Source organism: Seriola dumerili, unplaced genomic scaffold, assembly GCF_002260705.1.
Source record: "Seriola dumerili isolate Sdu_G_001 unplaced genomic scaffold, Sdu_1.0 BDQW01000290.1, whole genome shotgun sequence".
Classification (NCBI taxonomy): Eukaryota; Metazoa; Chordata; class Actinopteri; order Carangiformes; family Carangidae; genus Seriola; species Seriola dumerili.
In genome coordinates this window covers 764371-786186 of record NW_019174545.1, presented here as the reverse complement: position 1 = coordinate 786186, position 21816 = coordinate 764371, and the positions used below count along the sequence as shown (strand labels likewise).

General features: G+C 39.4%; 1 protein-coding gene across 1 annotated transcript in view; it reads right to left on the bottom strand.

Annotated features, from left to right (window-relative positions):
- Positions 1 to 29: 29 nt before the first annotated feature.
- The window catches only part of vps13a (vacuolar protein sorting 13 homolog A), a 36408-nt gene continuing 14621 nt past the window's right edge, over positions 30 to 21816 (bottom strand). The window contains 44 exon segments of the mRNA XM_022757664.1: positions 30 to 1305; positions 1529 to 1603; positions 1731 to 1854; positions 2230 to 2315; positions 4952 to 5066; positions 5346 to 5469; positions 5635 to 5680; positions 5816 to 5979; positions 6202 to 6277; positions 6467 to 6580; positions 6721 to 6802; positions 6925 to 7070; positions 7235 to 7348; positions 7444 to 7558; positions 7735 to 7804; positions 7904 to 7985; positions 8187 to 8333; positions 8576 to 8729; positions 9332 to 9503; positions 9710 to 9767; positions 9953 to 10085; positions 11673 to 11741; positions 12622 to 12755; positions 12887 to 13018; positions 13608 to 13754; positions 13933 to 14037; positions 14367 to 14661; positions 14869 to 15005; positions 15737 to 16049; positions 16154 to 16257; positions 16547 to 16707; positions 16910 to 17168; positions 17249 to 17401; positions 17683 to 17784; positions 17968 to 18111; positions 18320 to 18529; positions 18660 to 18803; positions 18970 to 19154; positions 19453 to 19709; positions 20054 to 20223; positions 20361 to 20485; positions 20690 to 20861; positions 21118 to 21265; positions 21413 to 21720. Of these exon segments, the coding sequence (XP_022613385.1) occupies positions 1255 to 1305; positions 1529 to 1603; positions 1731 to 1854; positions 2230 to 2315; positions 4952 to 5066; positions 5346 to 5469; positions 5635 to 5680; positions 5816 to 5979; positions 6202 to 6277; positions 6467 to 6580; positions 6721 to 6802; positions 6925 to 7070; positions 7235 to 7348; positions 7444 to 7558; positions 7735 to 7804; positions 7904 to 7985; positions 8187 to 8333; positions 8576 to 8729; positions 9332 to 9503; positions 9710 to 9767; positions 9953 to 10085; positions 11673 to 11741; positions 12622 to 12755; positions 12887 to 13018; positions 13608 to 13754; positions 13933 to 14037; positions 14367 to 14661; positions 14869 to 15005; positions 15737 to 16049; positions 16154 to 16257; positions 16547 to 16707; positions 16910 to 17168; positions 17249 to 17401; positions 17683 to 17784; positions 17968 to 18111; positions 18320 to 18529; positions 18660 to 18803; positions 18970 to 19154; positions 19453 to 19709; positions 20054 to 20223; positions 20361 to 20485; positions 20690 to 20861; positions 21118 to 21265; positions 21413 to 21720 (6222 nt within the window). The 3' untranslated portion in view covers positions 30 to 1254.

The window sequence follows — 21816 nt, the reverse complement described above, 5'->3', positions numbered from 1 at the left end:
GCACTAAAATTTGAAACACATATTTTATTTTTTTGAAAACAGCAGGGAAAAGAATTAAGCCACTGCAGTGAACCTTTTTCTCCCCAAAAACATAAATGACAAACATTAATGGCAACAGAAAAATTTAGTCATATTAAACTGCGATGCAACCCCAAACCAAAAGCAAACCTTTAAAATACACATCAAAGTAAACAGCAGCTGATAATAGTAGCATTCATTTCTTTTAAATATACTTTTCTCTGCATAATTTATCAACATAGTTGACATTGCATATGTGTGGTATAAAAACATAAAAATCACAAAATTACAATCTGCAATGCCATAATACAGACTATTGTGAGTATGATATATACAGACAGGATATTATATGAGATCAATATACAGCAGATTGATACATGTAAGTACAGTATAAAAATAGCATGCGTCTCTAAATTACACACTCAAGTCTTTATCTTGCAGAAATGTATAAAAAAGAGGAAAGTTATAGAGACTTAAAAAGAAAACAGGAGTTTTAATGACGCACATTTTGAATTATGTGTATTGTGAAGAAAATTTTAATTAGTATCCCTTTTGTATAATCCAGTATAAATAAACTGTGTACATTAAATTAGCTACAGCAAATCTAGGTAATTTTGCCTTGATATCACTCAAGCTGTTTTCTATCACTGGCCGATGCACTCATGTAATTTCTACAGCCAAATACAGCTTGTAATATGTTCAGTGAAAGTGAATGAAATATGTGACTCAAATGTGTATTTGACCGAGTGCGACAAGCAAAGCTATGAGGAAGTTGATAACATCTAAGACTCAAGCAGATATTAGAAGATGTGTTTGTAAACTCAAGACTTTGCAGTAGTTTTCATAAAATAAATCATTAAAAATCCATCATATGTGTGCAAAAGGGTGAGTGCAATCAGAGCAAAGAGTGAGACAATGTTTGGCTCAATGCATTCTGAGCGCTCTGTGGTAAATGAATGTTAGGTCAGCCGTCCATTTATTTATCCGTTTATAGCATTTCTGTTAGCATGCTCACATACAAACTACTCACCCAGTCTTTCACCCCAGACACACACTAACAGTCAACATACAGCGTCTTTTGTGTTTTTAGCACTAATCACACATGGAGGTAAACAAAACTAGCATGCAGTGAAGAACAAAGGCACTGACACACACACAGACTGTGTGTGTGTGTATTTTCATGTTTTTTTTATTTTTTTTTTTTATTCTCATCATTTTCTTGCTCTTCTTGACGACTCAGTATTTAGGTAAACTGTCTCTTGCATCCTCCAGTTTGGCAAGAACCCACTGAAGTTAAAGAAGAACCAAAGTTATGACTAATTTTAGCACAATCACACAATCATTTAGTGTTGTACTTGCATATCACAGGGACAAGGACATTGAGTAAAACTAGGTGGCTGGTTAATGTATAGATAATAGATAACAGGTATCAGGTGGACATTTCTTGAATAAATCATATATATATATATATATATATAGGAACACGTTATAGTCCAAATAATGAACTTACCTTGGCTATCTCAGGAGTTTTGAAGTTTATGATCTTCCCAAACTCTTTGGCATGGAAGACTGACTTTACTCTCTCCTGCAGTACACAAAACAAGGTTTAATGCAATAATCTAATAAATACCTGTTTAAAACCTGTAGTACATTTTTAAACACATCAGTCTCTTTAGTGCAAAAAAGGTACCATAGGATTTGGAGTTTTGTACCTTGGCCTCAATGCGAAGTCTGCGGTCCTCTACAATCATTGGTTCCTTGGTGAACTCCTCAAACAGATACTGCCATTCACAGGTCAGCTGGCCAAATGTGCCTTTGGTCACAAAAAATATGCCCCTGGAAAAGAAATTGCAAAGACAGGGTTAAAATGAGCCATGAACATCTTCTTTGTAAGACACCACAGCTAAAGGAAACAGTATACTGGTGGTTAGATAGGTTATCTTAACAGCTAGCTAGATAGATAAGATACTTCATTCATCCCCTTGGGGAAATTCAGTTGTCCAGTAGCTTGCACATATATGCAGTTTAGGTTTAAAAAAAAGTAATGGACAAACCATAACACCTCAGTGTGGTTAAATGTACACTGTTCCCATTGCTGGTGTGGACACTGTAGCTTATTTGTTTTAGCAGCTTTTGATAAAGAGCACAGAAATATTATATCAATAATCTTACTCTTTTTTTGTAGTCAATCAGATGCCAAACAACACTCACCTTTTGGTGATCATGAGGAAGTCGGAATCATTGACCTTGGCATGAGCGAAGTATCTGTACTTGGCAAAACGTCCATTCTCAATTTTCTGAGCGAAGACAGAAAAAAAGGAGATGAATATTTAAACAAACATCAAGGCAAAAAAACAAACAAACCAAAAAAACAACTGTCTGAATTAAAGTAAAATATGAATACCAATATGTCTACGTTCCAACTGCCTACTGTAAATAAACATGAGCTACCATGGGCCTCTGCAAAATACCTGCACAAAACTTTACTCTAATGGAAGTGGAAAGTGTGAGGTGGTGAGGAAAGATGGGATGAAACAAAGAAAATGGCAGGTAGAAGTTTAAAACATTTTATTGAGAACAATAGGAGAGTGAATGACAGAATGATAAAACAAACATTCATTACTGAAGAAAAAAAGACACTTGAAATTTTTTTTTTATAATTATGAGGAATTAATGAATATTTAAACAATGACAAGAAAGGTTTCGTTTGTTGGTTGTGAGAAAATGATGAAAGGAAAGAGAAGGTAGGTACAAAGTAAAAGAGATGAAAGATGATAGACACTGAGGAAAAAATAAAGAAAACACATCAAATGAATAAACAACTAAAAATATAAAATACATGGTAACACATTTCTTAAATTACTCTTTGATTTGTTTAAATCTTCCAAGAGTGAACTTCTAACTGACAGACAAACTGCAGCACAGACTACAGAAAAAGACAGCTGTCACTTCTAGCTTCTACACATTTTCTTCATCACCCTCATCCTCTGAGCCAGTTCTACACCATTCACTGTAGGCCAATCTCCTCTGTGGACACGACAAGAGAGAAGAGTGAAGGTCAGATCAGAGAGAACCAGAGCTTGTTTCTACCCAGACATCCACAGCTATTGTATGGGTCAACTGAAGTGGCACAGGCTCACTGTAACCAGCCAAAGACAATTCTTTCATTTTCTTCAAAGTTACTACAACTCAGTCCTTCAAATCTCCTGATGCACCACTAAAGGTTTAGACTTTCATGACAAGTAAATATAATAAATCTGATCTGAAATTGCTCCATTTAACTGAGTCTTACAAGTTGTTGTAGCCACTCCTGTGCTGGGTAAAAATGTAAAGATACCTGTAAATGAGATAAAGCTCAACACCTTTAATGTAGTAGCTACTGTATGTGAAGAGCACTGGTGGAACTAAAATAGAAGTAATAAAAGTTTAGATATGTCACACTGTCAATTAAAGACATATTAAAACCCACTCAGGCCAAGGTGAGAGCATGTTTGACCTTTTCCCCTCTCTATCAAACAATATTCTGTTGTATATTTGATTTTTTTCTTCATCTTTTTGCCTAAAGAGCAGTTAAACTTGCTTCTGTCCATCTGCTTTGCTGTCCCACAAGTAAATTAAATTCAGCCAAAATGCATCTGAAGCCCATTTAACCAGCTACATTAAAACACAAAACACAAGCATGAAATGTGGCATCCACTGTGATTTTTTGTGGATCTGAGGCTGTTGCCATTAGTCCTAAGTTGGCATGAGGGGAATAATGTGTTAGCAACACATTAAAATACACACATATCTAGCCAAGGTCTAAAACTGTTGATACAGATGAGTGACAAATTAAAGGACAAAATGAATTCAGTCATCAGCTGCACAGCACTCTCCACCACCATTGTCAAAACACCAAATGAGGAAATAACATTTGGTAGAATCTCTTTAGTTAAATTCAGAGATTTGTATCTTTAGTATCTTTACAAAAGAGCATTGAAGCTGCTCTGGAGGCTCACTTTCACTCAGAACTTTACTAAGGCACTTTAAATTGTCACCTATCTGTAGATTTTAGGGGAAATCCTACACAGGATCCTGGCTACTAGCTAAAAAGTACAGCTCTGACCTGAGACTCGTAAGCAGCGACTTCAACCCACTCCATCCAGCAGGACTGTTAGATGATGTCAGCACAAAAACATGACTCACAGCTTAAAGCGTGCAGTTTAAATGAAGCTGAACCGAAACACTAAGCAATACTAAAATCTACAAATATGAGAAACCCATGCTACTGACACACTGGCTCTGAACCAAGTTCAGGTTAATGTGTTCATCAACAACATGTTCAGTCAAGTGGCTGCGATAATTATTTTTGCTAAAACCTCGAGGACAACACTTGCATCCAGATGTAGCACCATTTGTAAAAAAGAAAAAAATGATGTTAACACACCACAAAGCACTAAACAAATGTTATCTGAGTAATAGTACAGAGCAACAACAGTGGGGTGGGACTGCACAGAAGCTCTGCCTCAGTAAAACACAGCATCTGTTTTTCCTGATCCTGGTGATTTCATGAATGACTGTACTTGACTGTAATTTTTGCTTTGGAACTGAAGGTGTTCTGACATTTCTTAGAGGTGACTCAATCAAAGAGAGCTGAGATGAATTGGACTGATCTATAAGCATGATCTATAAACAGGAAAGACCAAAAAATCTCTAAAACATGGAACAGAATTTAAGGACAATTGAAATAAAACAGACTGAAGGGAGGATGATTTAAAAAAAAAAAAAAATGTTTTCCTGTAAATCAATTGCTGTGTGCATGTAATAATAATAATAATAATAATAATAATAATGATAATAATGATATTCGTAAAGTAGCTCTTAAGTAGAGTGTTCCTCATCTCAATGAAATGAGTGCTTTGGAGAGCTGACGTTGCAGAGATTTTTGTCCTACCTGGAGCATCTGACTGCCGAGGCCTTCCCTCTCCTTATATGGTCGTATGACACCGTCCTCGTGGATGAAACGAGGAGGACGCAGCGATTCAATATCTTGTGAAGTCTCTGCCGCCCTAAAAACCAGAGAGATACAAATACACATTCCGAGACACAGCTGTTGAATGCAAAACAGGGCTATATACTGCGTAAATGCAATGCACGCAAACGATCACGTTAACATGTACATGCAAACACAGACATAAAACCGGCAAATGGCAGAAGAATTGACACTGTACATACTTTCATACATATACAACATCTATCTGCATACACACTGGTGTTGTAAACACATTAACACAAGCACACTGTATCACAGACGTGAATACATACTATACACACAGAAATAACCAAACCTCTTGATCCCTTGGAAAGCACTGCTGGCCATGTCAATAATGCCTCCTGTGGGTCTGGCTACTGCGCCGACCAGACCTTTCCCAACACCTTTAAAGAAGCCTGCAGCACCCTCCTTCTGGGCTCCTGCAAAATAACACATCACATTTATGGAAATTGATAAGAATACTCTGAAAATCCAGAGAAGTTGGCCAGCTAATTATTTAATATTTTATAATGTTTTATACCATTTCTATATTTTATTAAATTCATTTGGTCAAAATAAATGCACCATTCAATGTTCAAACATACCTTTAATAGGTTTGGTAACTATCCCTGTGATCCCACTGACAAATCCCTGAAAAGAAAACATGCCAATGTTATCAAATAGCAGTAAATAACTCATTATGGAGGAATTTCCTGTGGCCAGAAGTCAGTTTCAGGCTGATGTAAAGTATTATAAAACAGTGCAAACACTATATAATGTACGCACAGATACCAGTCCTTTTCCACCCCTGGTCAGCCCCTCTCTCAGGCCACTGGGTTGTTTGTTCATAGCTTCTCGTCTCTTCTGCTGGTATTCCTCGTCCATCGTTATGGCAGCGACGCCCTTTGCCATGGCGCCTGTTATCCTAGAGGCCGCACCTGCTATACCCCCTGGATGCCAGATATGAATTGCAACAATTTACTATATTGTATGAAATGTTTATTTGTTCTTGAGGTCTTTCGCACGAAAACTGTTACTATGTTCCTACCTATATATTCTATTGATACTGTATATATGAATAAAAGAGTTTTTCTATATTTCTATAATATCCACAGATTGTACTAAATGGGATCACACCGCATTGTACAGAGATAGGATACTTAGGTTCTTACCTACAGCTCCTCCCACCAGAGCCTTCACCCCAAGAGCCATTCCTTCAACAAACTCCTCCGGCCCCTGGATGGCTCCCTGGAAAACCCCAGACAACAGTTACTCATGACGCTGACAGAAAGACACCGTCAACACTGCTGGTGCTCTAAAAAGACATACTTTAAATATTGACCTAAACCTAATGCTGATATTTTTCTAGACTACAAATCTTCATTATTTTTTTCTACATTATTTTACTGCTCATCAATATTTGCATTACACTCCTACCTGATAAGGCTCATAGAAGAAGGCCTCCACTCCCTCTGACAGTCCTCTGATCAGCCCAAAGGGGTTTCCAAGCACATCCAGGCCCAGCACCAGCACATACATCTGTTTAATAGCCTGAAATACACACACATAGAAACCTATGTAAAGCCTTGAAGGAACAAAAACAAACAAACATTCACATGAAAAATACACAACTAGCTACTTCTGCACTTCCTGGGTTAATATAGCATTGTCACTGTGAATGTGTGTGTTACCTGCTTAGAATAATGTCTGATGACCTCCCACTGTAGCTGCTGAGTTGTGCAAAACTGGAAGGTCAACTCAAAGAAGGCCAGCCTGAAATCAACCACATATAAATAAGATAGCAGGAATTCATCCAACAACAATTCACGCAAAAATAAATCAATGCTACTGTGTGTGATTAATGTGTTGTCCAGGGCCTTCTTGTGCGTTCGTACTTGAAGACGACGTCCTGCACATCAGTGAGAGTTGCACCGATACTCTTCAGCAGCAGGTTGAGGGACTGGACGGGGATGAGTTCTGTATCTCTCTTCTCCTTCAGGCCATCTTCTCCTCCCGTGCTTAGAGAGAAACTCAGGTGCAGCTGCAAATACAAAAACATAATGAATAGATTTTTTATCTTATTTTGTTTGGACAGTAGATTTATCAAAAAATCTAATTTTGTAGTTTTTTTTGTTGTTTATGGCAAAGTTGTGATCAATTATAAAAACATGTTGTTATAATTATGAAACAACAAATTTCACATACCTTGATGGGGGAAATGTGGAAGTACTCATAGAGGCTGGTGGGAGAGGTGTCAGCAGCAGAGACATGGTTTAGTTCTGTCTTTATATACTCTATGTCCTTCTCAAACAGTTCCACCTGGAGGAATAAAACAAGCGGAAATTACCAGGAACAAGAATCTGAACAAAACACAGGGTATGTTAACTGTATGTGCATGAATATGTGTATCTGACCTCCTGTTCTGAGGTGGTGATGCTGGCGTTCTCAGGAGTGAACAGGTCCAGGATGGCGTACAGGAAGCCCAGATCAAGCTTCAGATCCATCTCTTGAATCAACACCTTGAAATACCTGAGGTGGGCAGACATTTACAGGCACTTAGGAGCCATCCGACTAAGATGGGTTATACAGGATTTTCAAATAAAAAAAAAAAAAATGAAGGCAAGTGAGATTCCAGGCTCCAGTCCAACACAAATGAAGTGCATCATGAGAAGGAATGAGAAAAGAATGACAGGAAAAACTATTACTTGATACGAGAGATATCAGAGTGCCCTGCTGCTCTGGTAACAATGCTGATATCAGTCAGGGGTTTGGGTTCTGTGAGAAAAATAAAAACAAAATTACTATACAGACCAAAGCACTGCATGTATACAAGACGTAATGCTAAATTAAACATGACAAGATGGACAAACGGACCTGAGTCCATGGTGATAGACTTTGGCAATTTTACTGGGTAAAAAACGTAGGGGAATATGGCTCCTGGCAGCTGATTCTGGATCTGTAAGAGGGAAGGATGTTTATGGAAAAAGTACTATATGGATAAAGAAGAACAAAGACCTCATGTATACTCAAGAAGGTAAATTGTGGATGACTTATAGTACTAAAGACAGACAACTATATGTTGGATCATTGGAGGAAACAAATAAGTTTAACACTAAAAGGAAGATACTATTCTATTTCAAACTGCACTTCCTTTCACCTGTATGCGGTGGATTTGGACACGGTAGGCTCTCTGTCGTGGTGAGACGCTGTACTCGACCTTTACCCCAGGCAGGAAGTGCCTCCTGAGAGGAGCGTCACACGGCTGCAGCATCCGCATATCCATGCCATTGGGAGTAAAGGACACCTGGGAGACAGTTAAAAACACCACAAACCTTAACCAATAGGCCTGAAACTAATTATCATTTACACTGTCAATTAACCACATGCAGCTGACACTTTTTACTCACTCAGTTATATGAGTGAGTACACATCCTACACAGCTAACATGAAGATGCCAGTTTTCATTTGTATCATTTTCAAATTTGATTAATTACATGTTCCTAGATCAAATTAGGTACATTAAATATACAATATTTAGAGTGTTACCTGGAAGTTGTTTTCCAGGTCGACGATGGCATAGTCTACAGGTGCAGATTCAATGTACTCTTTGAAGCTGTTCTCCAAAAGCTCAGCTTCTTTAGTGCTCAGAGTCTTCCACCGACCCTTTTTCTTAGGCTTTAGTTCCCAAACCACATCAGAGCTACAACAAGAAGGGAGCAACAAGAGGATGTAAAATGTATAAAATCATGCAAGTGTCATGTTTAAAACTGCACTATTATGTTTACAAAACTACATGGTTTATAGGTAAAAAGTTCTGTTGCTACTTTGTTATGCCACATTCGCAACCATTTAGCACAGCAGCCTCTTCTGATACAAGCGGATCTTCAGTCTATCTGACCTTTAGTGAATGTTAATGTTAATGAATGTCAAACTCTAATTTTGTGACACCTGCATATTAGAAAATAAAATTAAAATCTGTATTTTTGCCATGGCACAAGCAGAAATAAAACACCATTATAGGTCATCGATATATCTATGATTTCAATCAAAATTGTTTAGCCAGCAATTACATGTCATCTGGTATATAATGTCTGATGCTGGATATTGTTGGTCAAGACTAGCTCAACTGCAAATCAGAGAACCATATGTTGACTTGAAATATACGAACCACTCACAAGCGGAGAACAACATTATCTATTGCTTAACACACACATACTGATGTATCAGTGAGCCGTGGTCGTAACATGAACATGTGAGCCTAGCCAGGTTTGGGAGCATGTGTGTATGTTGCTGGTCATCTACCTTGTGATCCCAATAAAGGAGACCTCCTGGCTGCTGCTGTTGTTGACCAGAGACACGCCCATGTTCTTTAGCGACAGGATGATTTCCTGTTCAGCCAGCTGTGCCTTCTCACTCTCACACAGCAGCTTGTAGATACGTTGCTCCTCGGTGAACAGCACAACGCGCTGGAGACCTTTGGATCAACAATAAACCCAAACCATCCTGATTTTACACTTTATTTATCCCCAGAGGGAAATTCTTGCCATAAACAGTTCTTGCACTGACAATGAACTTGCAATCGTGAAGATAATTTTAAGTGAATATCAGACTGTTTAAAGCATAATTACAAAGTGCATTTGAGTGGTCAGAGCATTTTATTTCAAGCTCCCTGTACTTTACCTTCATAAAAGGAGATCACGAACAGTTTTCTGTCGTTGTTCATGTCCTCACGCAGGTCCTAAAGATGCACGAAAACACCACAACCACACACATTGTTTAAACAAACATCACAGTATCTCATATAACAATTTCACATTTTAGACATGTGTTCAGGTAAGAAATGAAGACGTCTTCTACGAAAATCTTTGAATTGATAAATATTATTATTCAGGCACAAACATGATTCTGGCTCAGGGACAGTACCTCCTCGCTCTTCAGTTTCCCACTGTATGTACCACACTTCCAGCAAAGCTCTCGGGACCCAGTGGGTTCAGCCCAGGTGTAGTGCACAGCTTTTCCAGCCTCCAGCTCTTCCTGCTGCGTTATCTTCTGAGAGCTGCATGCACATGGAACCCACACAGACACACACACACCGTATTTATCAATAACATTAGTTATAACTACTAAAAGGTAAGAAATAATAATCCACAGATTTGAGATGGTAGTGAGAAAATAATGAAAACAGACAACGGTACACCGTAACAGTAAAACCGACAACAATATGACAGAGCCCCGCCACCAAGAATCTACTGCAATGACAACCATCCATCCAAAGTTCCTGTCTGACAGAGTACAAAAACAATTCCCATGAACAGACAAAAATATGATAGCGACAGTACAATGGCCAAACACCCAGAAGTCCCCAGTACCTCTCCTGGAGAGATAAGGTTTGATTATGCACATCCACACTAATATTTCGGACGAGACGAAGCAGACATAAGAAAATAAAATAAAGAAAGGTAGGGAGTGGGGAAGCCACAATCTATGGATGGAGATGAAAAAGAGAATACTAGTCAATGCAACAGAACTACTTGAAGAAGCAGGAGGTGCGATTCCTTTGGCAGAATCCCATCCAGTCAGCAGCATTCAAAGCTAGTATTTCTACAAGTAAAGATGTTTGCATTTCATAGGAGACCAAAGTAACATAGTAACAAATGAGTAAATGGGTTTAGATGTCTAACCTGCTCATTTTCCTCTACTGCAATGATCCCAATTTTAGATCAGTGTACATTTCCAGCAGATCATTCAAATATAAACATATATATATATATATGTACATAGTAGGCTCTTTGCAAATAAATAATAAGTGGATGTCATTGTCTTATCATGAAAGATACAGTATTATTAAAGTATAAGTAATTCATGATACACATATGTACTAAAATACAATGATTACTAGATAATGTGATCAAATTTTTAGCCTATAGAGTATTTATTTCTCATTGCCAGAGGAGGAGCAGATTACACAGACAGATCAGAATCAGAGCGGAAGCAGTCTTCTTCTACTTATCTTTACCTGCACTCTTGATCTGACCACACTCTGTACTCAAGTGACTGTGACCTTAGGTTTTTAATAATACAGAAATTCATATTTAAGTGCTGCCTCATGTGTGTGTCTCTGCCCACTTTTCATGCCATCCTTCATTCTTCCACCTGGTGTCATTTGCAACTCCCTCATTTTGCATAAGCAAGCTGTTACACAGTAGCAGCTGTATGAGGCTTGTGTGTTGCTCATACATCATTCTAAATAACTGTTTATTTAACTTTACTCTTGTGGACTCTATGTGTATGTTTGGCCTCTCATCTTTTTCTGATATATAATTACTATCATTGAATTTGTTGAATTTGTTCAACACCATTTTCAGTTTCATAATTGCTTCCGGTAAAAACGACCGACTCCTGTCCTCAACCCTTGTTTGGAAGTCTAAATTGTTATTTTCCTGTGTAGAAAGAAAATCTGGCAACTCAACTTCTCTGTTTTTTTTCTTAAATCATTTGGCACCCACAGAAAGTGTAACAGCAATAAACAACTTAATGCGACACTTAAAAAAAAAAAACTCCTCTCCCATTCTTTATTCCCTATCTCTCTCTCTCTTGAGCTCAGAGTGTGTCAGAAGAGTTTGTCCTTTTCATATTTTTCTACCTGTCCTCCTCCACTGAGAAGGAGAGGTCGAGCAGCTCGTCAGCCACCCACGTGGTTTCTGTCCGGGCGCTGCATGACCCACATAACACACAAACATAAATCTCTGTCAGCAAAACAAATAATGTTAGTTGTCATTAACTAAATAGTTAAAGGTTGCTGCAACAAAAGAGAAGAGTAGTGTCATTCAACAAATATGCAAAATACAGAGAAATGTGAATGTTGCGTTACTTTGTTGGTAAAATTTAAACCTGCTGTGAGTAAAATGAAAAATAAAAACATGATTCAGAATCAGAAATTGCCAATGGAAGAATTGGCAGAAAACCTTAAATAAAAAAATCATATACAAACACTGAATGAATGAATATGCGTGGCACCACTGGCAAAACATCCTATTTTGATTTTTGAGAGATTTTCTGTTTACATGATTGTGCACTTTTTTTTGATCTTCATGTGACTGAGGCACATTCACAAAATAATTTAAATGAAACCTTGAGCACTTTGAAAGAACATTTACAGACAACACTGACACCAAATAAGCACTGCAATATTATGAGATAAAGCAGCAAGAAATGTAGTTCAAAGAATGTTTTTTTCAACTAACACTTTAACTAACGATAACACTTTTTGATGTCTTAAATTGAACTTCCCTAAAAATAAGTACATGGTACCAATTCACCCCAGTAAATACTATATTTTACTTCTTTTCTCACCCACTCCCCATTTCCGTGCTCACTTTTGCTTTTCAATTATTCATATACTGAGCTCGACAACTAATTTAAGTTTTTCATTTTTGTGTTACATGATGAACCATGGTGACATGCTTCATCCCCATCATGATTCATTTCTGCAAACGACATACTACCAATTTAGTATTTAGAGCTGACACAAAACAGCATGGCTTAAAATTGTCTATTTGTTTCCTTCTAACTGCCCCCTTGTGTTCTCCCACCTCTGATGAATCTGAAGAGTCTGGTCTTTAGTATGGTTGATGATGAGGAAGGGGGCGGCGCCATCGTGGTACTCTGAGAATCGGATAGTGGCTGAGTGGTCGGATAGGTTCACGTCGACAGTGATCCCACCCACCTGCAGAACAGAAATCAATATACTGGAATATATATGGCTTTTTTATGTTACAGTGGTCAATGTGAATAGATGCATCCTGCAAAAAATTACTATGCACACACGATGTTATCCCTGTGTGTGCGTCTACTTACAGAGTTGTCCAAATGCAGCAACAGGCAGTTCTCTGGTCGTGTGAAGTCAATAGTCCGAGGAGGCGATAAACAACCTTCTACTTTGATCTTTAGCCGCTTGGTGTCATTCTCAGGCCAGAAAGGAATAGCTGACTAAATGTAGAATAAAACAAAACCTTAAATTAAACAAAAACCATAAAATGTTACACAGTAATTCAATCAGCACTTTACAAACACCAAACTATACGTGAACAATGCGAAGAAATGTGTCAAGGCGTTCCTGAGAGATTGCGTTCACAAGAAAGGGATGGAGGGACGGACGAACAGTTAACTCAACCCTGGCACTGGTGCAGAGGCATAAAAATCAGACTGTACTTGGACTTATCACGTCACATTATTTCACTAAGTCTAAATCTGTGCATGCTCAATCTCTTCAAAATCCTGTACATCCTTGTCTATCTATTATACATCTATAATCAGTAACATATGATCCAGACATTTAATTTAAAAGTCAAAATTAAATGTTTAACATTTTAAGAATTAATAATACAATTGTCCTTCAAGTTAAAGAGTCAAATCTATGTGGTATGGCTAAGGTAGATCCACTGCAGAGTAATCATTTGCTGATTATAATTACTATAATTATATAAAAGTATAATTCACAGGGATGGCAAAACTGCAGTATTACAAAAAATGCATGTGCAAGTTAACACAGATGCAAACAATATTTGGTTTGGCTGACCTGTTCTGGTTGTGCCTCGGTCCAGTTGTCCTGCCCTTCCTCACATATGAAGACACTGTGCTTGGTTCTGTTGACCAGCATGTAAAAGGGCACAAAGGTCACGATGCGGGTCAGACTGAAACTGCTCGTATCAATCTTCACACCAACCTGAGGTCAGACAGACATCACACAAAAAACATAAAAAAGATGACAATCATGTACTTCCTCAATAACACAACCTGCCTTAGTTACACACAAAAGTCACTTACAATAGCTCTTTAGATAAAAATTATGGGACAGTAAGTCTGAAAGAATTTATGCTTGAATGTTTGTGGCAAAATCTTACCAGGTAATCTTTGTATCTGCCTTTACATTTCACATCTCCATGGCTACCAACTGTATCCAGGGAGAAATCATCAGAGAGTTCACTGTCTGATATCATAAGGCGGACCTGAGGGATAAAAGTAATGAAATCACAGATATAAACAGTAAGAATATACACAAGTAAATCACTGTGTACTGTATGCAAAACTCAGTATTCAAGTGTACAACCAAAGAAACATTGACTTAAAGTTGGTTTTGATGCTGTATTTCATTTTGGTACGGCTAATGTCGTCCCAGACTTAAGTATCCCTTAATTCAATAATTAATTGAATAATAATAACGACAGTGTTTTGTCTTTAGATGAATTGATTTAAAAATCTGTCAAATTCAGTAATCCAGCAGTCCACCAGTGTCTCTTTTAAAAAACTCAAGACTTGAAGTAATACTTCCTCTTACCTTATTGTTTCTCAGGAAGTACCGCGGTTTGAAGGAGAAGAGCAGGGGCATGTCATAGTCCAGGGGGTGTTTGCGGTGGATATCATCAGCCTTGTACTGCAGCAACCTGCCAGTCTTATTCACCATCCAATACGGAGAGTGGATAGCAATCACTGTTTGCCCCGGGTCATATTTAACATGGACTGCGATGTCTAACTCAGCCCTCTTCCTCTCTGTCCCTTCACCATCGTCCTCATCATCATCCCGTAAAGACTGGAACACGATGAAGGTGATCTCTTCCTGGTCACTATGGAGACTGTATGACAGGACAGTTTATTTTGATGAGAAATGTTATTGCAGAGGGTAAAGAATGGTGGTTTTATGTAATATCTTATTATACAAATTATAATTTATATAAACAGAATTCCCTATACACAAAAATATTAGTTATGGCCAATACACTCACAATATGTAGACAACAAGGACACTAACGATGGGAAAGTAAATGAGACTGAAGTCAGACCTGTACTCAGAAGACCAGTCCTGAGCCAAGTAGTCCAGCAGCCGGAGACTGAGTCTTGACTGGTTGATGACTGCGGTGTGAAGCTGGGCAGAGTGACCTGGGTTCAGAGTGGCCTCAGGGGCAGAGACTCCACTGTCCTGTTGAGTAGCAGGCAGGGAGGGTCACTGAGTACAACAGAATCTGATACCAGATCTAAGCAACATTACCGTCTTGCCAAAAAAGCACAACTTGACTAGAGAAAAGTGAAAAAAAATAATGTTAAAAATACAAATCTCCATTACTTTGTGACATTGGAATGTATGGTGATTCATAGCTTCTGTAATAATATTCATGATGTAGACTAATCTACATCAACTGTGAGCCACAAGGACCAAGAGGTGAATTTGTGTGCCTTAACCTCAGATTGCATAAACATAACTGCTGATCATTTTCCAAAGTGAATATTATTTTTAAACTGAATTTCTATTTGCCAGGCAGCCACTGCTTTCAGTTGATACAAGGTTTGCAGGAAAGACCAGGCATTGTTTTAAAGAAACTGCTTGTTGGTGCAGTCGCTGCTGGTCAAACACCCATATCTTTTGAAAAACACTGCATTCCCCGGCTGTATTGTTGAAAATATAACCCAGAAGATCAACAGTAAGCAAATATGGATGCTGTGAAATTAATTGCAAGTGTCTTGTATAAAAAATGTTGCTGTTCGTTCACCCTCTCTCAGCAATCAACTATTGCCTGAACACTTTGGAAAATAGCAGTAAAGTATGCACAATTTTTATTTTGCATTGGGCTGAACTATGTAACCCCAACTGGATAGTCCTAAATCTAAAATGGCCCACCTGAGTTTTCTTAGTGATTATCAGTCAGACTCTACCTTTAGGTTGTAGGCGATGGGGTAAGGCAGTAGGTTGCGTAGCAGGATGGAAGGCCACAGGTGAAGTACAAAGGGCACATCGAAGTTCTCCCCAATACCTCCGGTGTGTTTGAATGTCACAGCATCCCTTAATGGCACAATGTTGATCATCATCACACCACCCTGGTCTCCACGGCGACGGCACGTCTGCTGGAGGTGTGTCTCAGGCTGCTTGTTGCTGACGTCTTCGTAACTGAAGCCCTCTGAGCACTCAAACTCAGCAGCCTGAGCGTCAGCGTCATCCTCTGTTATTGGCTGAAGGCTCAGCTCAGACCTGAGGGGGGCAGCAGAGACCAGATATGGGTGAAGGAATGTGTACCCTGTGTGCATGTGTGTGTGTGTGTGTGTGTGTGTGTGTGTGGAGGCGTTTGCCTTTACCTATATGAATCCAGAGGCACACAGAACTCCTCAGTAGGGAGCGCTGTACCCAGACATGTTGATCCTTCAAAAACTTTGAATGGTATTGTGAAATGATTGATGATCTGCATGAAAGGAGAGGAAAACAGTTAATAACAGTTGTATTTCAGATTGATCTGTAAACTAGGTTCTTAAAATTATTCATTTTGAAAAGAAATGATGTCTTGATGTATGGGAACCACCCAGCTACTTGACATTTATACATTTAGCTTAAAAGATGAAGTCCAGAAAACATCCAGTAGGGGTTGTTGACAGGAAAGTCTGATTTATATGTTTGCAACACACCAGAAAAAATAGTTACAGATAAGATAAACACAAGTATCAAATTAATAAAGATAATAATCAGTGAAGTACCTGGAAAGGTGAGCGGATCTTGATGTACTTGCTGCCCTCCACAGAGTAAATCTGACAAACCAGGAAACGAGTGACTCCTGAGTCTTTGTGCATTACGCTGTACATTCCTCTGCCCACCTTGATCAGAGGGATCACACTGGCTGAGGTGTGGCCCACCGGAGCTGGAGAGGGAAGAGAAAATGAGAGCATTCATATGTTTGACCTTAATTATTTTATTTTTCCATTTTTCTTACATTACATATTAGAAAACCGACAAGAAACAGAGAGGAGAGAGGGGGGATAGATGACGACATTTGTCAGAGAACATAATCACTAGTTTTTTCTTTAGCATGTGCATATAAAGTATATTACAGGTTAACTTACTAGGCTGTATGTAGTAGTCCTTTCCGCTCAAGGAGATCATGGCTGAGAACTGGTCGGATTCTGTTGTGGTTGTATAGTCCATCCCGAGGGTTTCCCCATCCTGCAGCTCCACAGTGCAGTTAGTGCTTTGCCGGCTGATAGGAGAAAACATCTCACTGTGGCGGACAGACACTGGCAGGCCCAGGCGGTTTTTCACCACGAACGGAGCTTCGTCCTTTTGGAAGCACTCAGCTGTCTGTTTGGCAGCCTCTGCAAATGCCTGGGGGAAAGGCAAGAACATGAACATTACGAATGGCCGTTCGACCTTAGACTTCGTGCTGAAATGAGCCCTTGTCTTACCGTGCCCAGGTTACCCAGCATGGCCAGTCCACATTTGGAGAGCATGATGTTGAGCTGGTCTTTACTGCTGATGACGATGACCGTTTTATAGTCTGGAACATTGTAATCCACTTCATCTGACAAAAATGTGTACTTCACTGGCTTCTTCTTCATCTGGTTAAAGGATAGTAAAAAGTCAGAAGTGTAGGTGTGTAGGTGTGTGTGTACATTAGGGTAAGGGTTAAAATTAGGTTTAGGTTAGGTAAGAATTGGGGTTAGGCATTCAGTTGTGATGGTTAAGGTTAGGGTAAGGGACTAGGGAATCCATTATGTTAATGAGTGTCATCACAAAGATAGAAGTGCAAATATATATATATATATATATATATATATACATATATATGTGTGTGTATGTGCGTATGTGTGTGTGTTTGTGTGTTCATGTCTATCAGTACCTTCAGTTCAAGTCTCCATGGTCTGAAACCGTCTTTTGTATCATCTTCTAATGGCTCCAGCAGCGGTTCCCATACTCCCATCACCTCATTGTAATAGTGAACCTAAAAGCAAAACACAATAAAGGTTCAACAAGCTACAGCAGCAAAGGATAACAGGCGGAAATATGAGTGAAAGTAAAGAATATGTGTCAACTTTATCTTTGAATGGACCAAACACTATCAGAGCCGGAGGCCAATATCATGTAAATCATACACTGTATATACATTTGTGGTTGTGTGTATTACCTCCAGGTCGAGCTCGCTGTGTAAGTTAATGAGTGTCGACCAGTTTGTGACGTCTCCATGGAAGGAGGACTTGGCCAGAAGCATGGGGATAGTGCGATGTCCCACACCAGCCTCCAGAGTCAGACAGATTGATTTGATGGTAACCTGCAGTGATGGACAGCCAATGAAATGACACACCCTGTTCTTATACATGAATCTGGAATACCTTTATTCTGTATATTCTGTATAAAATAAAAAATAAAGGACTGAAAAAGAGATCAAAGGTTTGCGAAAAGGCACCAAATTTAACACATAAAAACTGAAAAGAATAATAACTGACTACATTATAGCATACATCAGTTGAGTCAAATACCTGTAATGACTCTCCTTGTGGTATCAGTGGGACCAGTGACCTTGTGTCTTCGTCCCCCTCCTCCTCTAGGAACCAGAGTTTGAGCTCCTTCCAGCCCCGTTTCTCCCAGAGATCAATGGGAACAGGACTATCCAGCTCCTCAGGGGTCTCCGCTGTGGGAGTCAGTGCCGACTGGATGGTGATCACTGTGTTGATGATGATTGGAGATACCTGGAAAGACAGTAAGATAGCACACATTAAGGCATTTATTAACATCCACGTCTAGATGGAACAATTTAATCCCTCATTTCATCGATTTAATTCCTGTCCTCAGCATGTTTAATAAGAACAAAACACCCACCTTCAGTGTGAGAGCATTGATGGAGACCTCCATAGCCTGAGGTGTGGTTGGGGATTGAGTACTCTGAAAGAACACCTGACATGGCTGCAGCACTGTGGTCACATTGTTCCTCCTCTTCTCTCTCAAGAAGGGACACGCCACTACCTACAATAACAACCATAATCCAAAAAAGATTTTTTTTATATTGGTTATCGTTGCATCTTTTTAAGAGTCCTGTTAAATCAAGTCAAGTTTATTCGTAGAGCACAGTCTCATACAAAAGCAGTACTAATAATCTGCTTTTTCATTGTTACATTATCATGATACGAACCTTGAGGTCCTTGATAACAGCAGTCATCTGTGATCTCTCTGCCCCACTTTTCATTATAAGTTCACACTGTGTGGTCATCACCAGGGCGGGGGCGTCGGCACGCGTCAGGTCGGCCACAAACACAATCTCTGGGTTACGCACCACAACATTAATCTCTGTCTTTGTCACCACGGCTGGAGGGGCAGCTGACAGCAGCAGAGAGAATCAGAGGAGAACATCAGTCCAGATCATATGACATCAGGGTGCAAATTATGGCATCTTAATTCAATTCTTCTTTAACTCTACTCACATTTATAACTTACACTTATAATTCACAGTACATAACAGTATTATGCTACCATAGACACAAAAAAGATCCAAAGAAAAACAAAGACATAATTTTGGTGCTGTGTCTGATTAAGAAAACTTGCAGATTAAATATTTTTAATCACTTTGGAATATACTGTCATCTAACTAAATTAAAACTAATAACAGTTAACTCACTGGACTCTTTGGATGTGACAGAGGAGTTCATGTTCTTTTTTTCTCCTGCTCCAGTACTGCTCTTATGTTGTGGCACTTGAGCAAAACCCTGCTGGGTGGCCTTGAGAAAGATGTCTGCCACAGTGAGCAGGAACTCCATGCTGGCACACAAGTACACATCCTGCACCACTGTGTCCAACGTGGTGCCTTCACGGGTCTGACGGTAGTTCACCTCCACCATCATGTTCTGTTCTGCACCTGGACGCATCGCCATCATCCTGGGAGAGAACATAAAAGTGCTCTTCATGAAGAATAAGAGGATAACCCAATGTAAACACCTCTTCTTAAATAGCCCTGATCAGTGGAGCAACATACAATAATAGCATCCCCAGCTAAAGACACCTAACTGCTGTTTGTTACCATTAATTAATTAAAGTGTCAGAGTACGTTGACATTCAAGCTGGTATACTGTTTGCTGTTGGTTTGTAAAGGGTTTGAACTCAGTATTCTATTTTCAGTAGACAGCTGAGTAATGGAGCAAAGGAGGGAGGAGGCTAACAAAGGTCCCACTGCCAGACTTGGACCAAGGGTGGTGTTGTAGAGCCAGGTGTGTATTTTCTACCTTGGCGTGACCATCTTGATTCTGGGTCTCTTGTCATCAAGAAGGCAGGCAGAAAGTCGGACTGAGGCCTTCATGGAGCTGTCGGAGAACATGTGGACGGAGGTGGAGATGGTGCCCAGGGTAAACTCTGCCAGCTTCAGCTGCTCATCATGCGAGTCCAACAGCTGTATCTGTAGAACGACATACAACCTGTGTTAGATACACAAGTCATGCAAAATAAAGATGATCAAGCCTCATTCTATATAATATAGTCATCACTTATGCTTGACTTCCTGTGTGTGTCTTTGTGTATGTGTTTTTGTATTACCTCATTCCCATTAGGGCTGTACACGACCAGTGTCATGGAGTCAAACTTGAAGTCCAACTTGAGTGTGCTCTTCAGCTTGCTGTTTTTCTGGGTCTCCACAACAGCAGCTATCACCACTGTGTTACCTACAAGGAAGTCATCACAGCACAGAGCACAGGTGTAAAACATCTATTGTGTTTTGGTTACAAAGGTCAAACCTATTTCCAGTCAAGGAGAACACATTTTCAGATTTCATAAGCTTTCATAAGCTTTCTAGGGTTTTCATGACGTCTAATATTAGAACCACTATACACACATGAACACAAACAAGGACAAGCACAAGTCCTTACTACTGGGTGGTCCAGTGGTTCCAGAGCCCTGGGACTCTTTGTTGGATACTGAGTCAGAGGAGGGCTCAGTGGTGGGTAGAGAAGCTGGAGGTGGAACAGCATCAGACCTCTCTGACAGGTTCTCACTCAGAGTCCTCAGGACCACTATCATGTCATCCTGGCTGAGGATCAGCTATCGGGAGTAGACACCGGATATGATACATTTATACTTGTGAAAACTATACTTGTTTTTAATTTAGATTCTCACTGTAAAGCAGATATACACAATTATAACATAGCTTAATTTGAAAGTCTGTTAATTATTAATTCAATATGAGTCCTCTATAAAACGTCCAATGAAATAAAAAAAAGAGTTGGAATGATATAAAATGCACAAATGAAAATATAGCTTATAAAGACCACCACATTGTGGTAAATCACACACTTACAGTCATGGGCTTTAGATGAGCAGTGATCTCTATGTCAGGTATGCTGTGGTACCAGTTGGAAGAAAGATTTCTCTGGATTTCCAAGTCCAGGCTGACTGGCTTTAGCAGTTGGGTCTCTCCCTGAAACCTTTCATTTATGTACGTGGTCCTGGAACCAGAAACAACACAACAGTCATAACAGAAGTTATCAAGAGAATATCAGATTATTGTAAATCCTAATCAATCCCACAAGCAAGTAAACATTTAATTAAGTTAATTTTGTAACCATGAATGTTAAAAACGAGTTGACTCTGACCGGAACATCTTGAGGTCAGTCAGTCTCACAGTCATTATATCCACAACAGGCGGGATCTTAGCATCACTTGTGCATGGCTGCTTGGAAAAACGGTTCTTGACAGACAGCAGACCAAGGTCAGCTACAATGACATTGGAGGAAGAGGAGGACTGGGGGAGGAAGATGACAGGTGCATTGAAGTGGACGTTCAGAGCAATTCGAGTACTTCGCTCTGCCAGCTCCTTCACACCTGACGCTGCTTTTTCTGCAGCCTGGACTGTCGCCTCAGCCAAGGCCTCTTTGGCCTCCTGGAAGTTATTGATGAACGCCTGAGAGAGAGAAAGAATGGAAAACAACTGAGCGTAAGGGAGAAATATAATAATAGGAGATGGGGCTGGAATACAGAAAAAAATAGGAACAAGGAA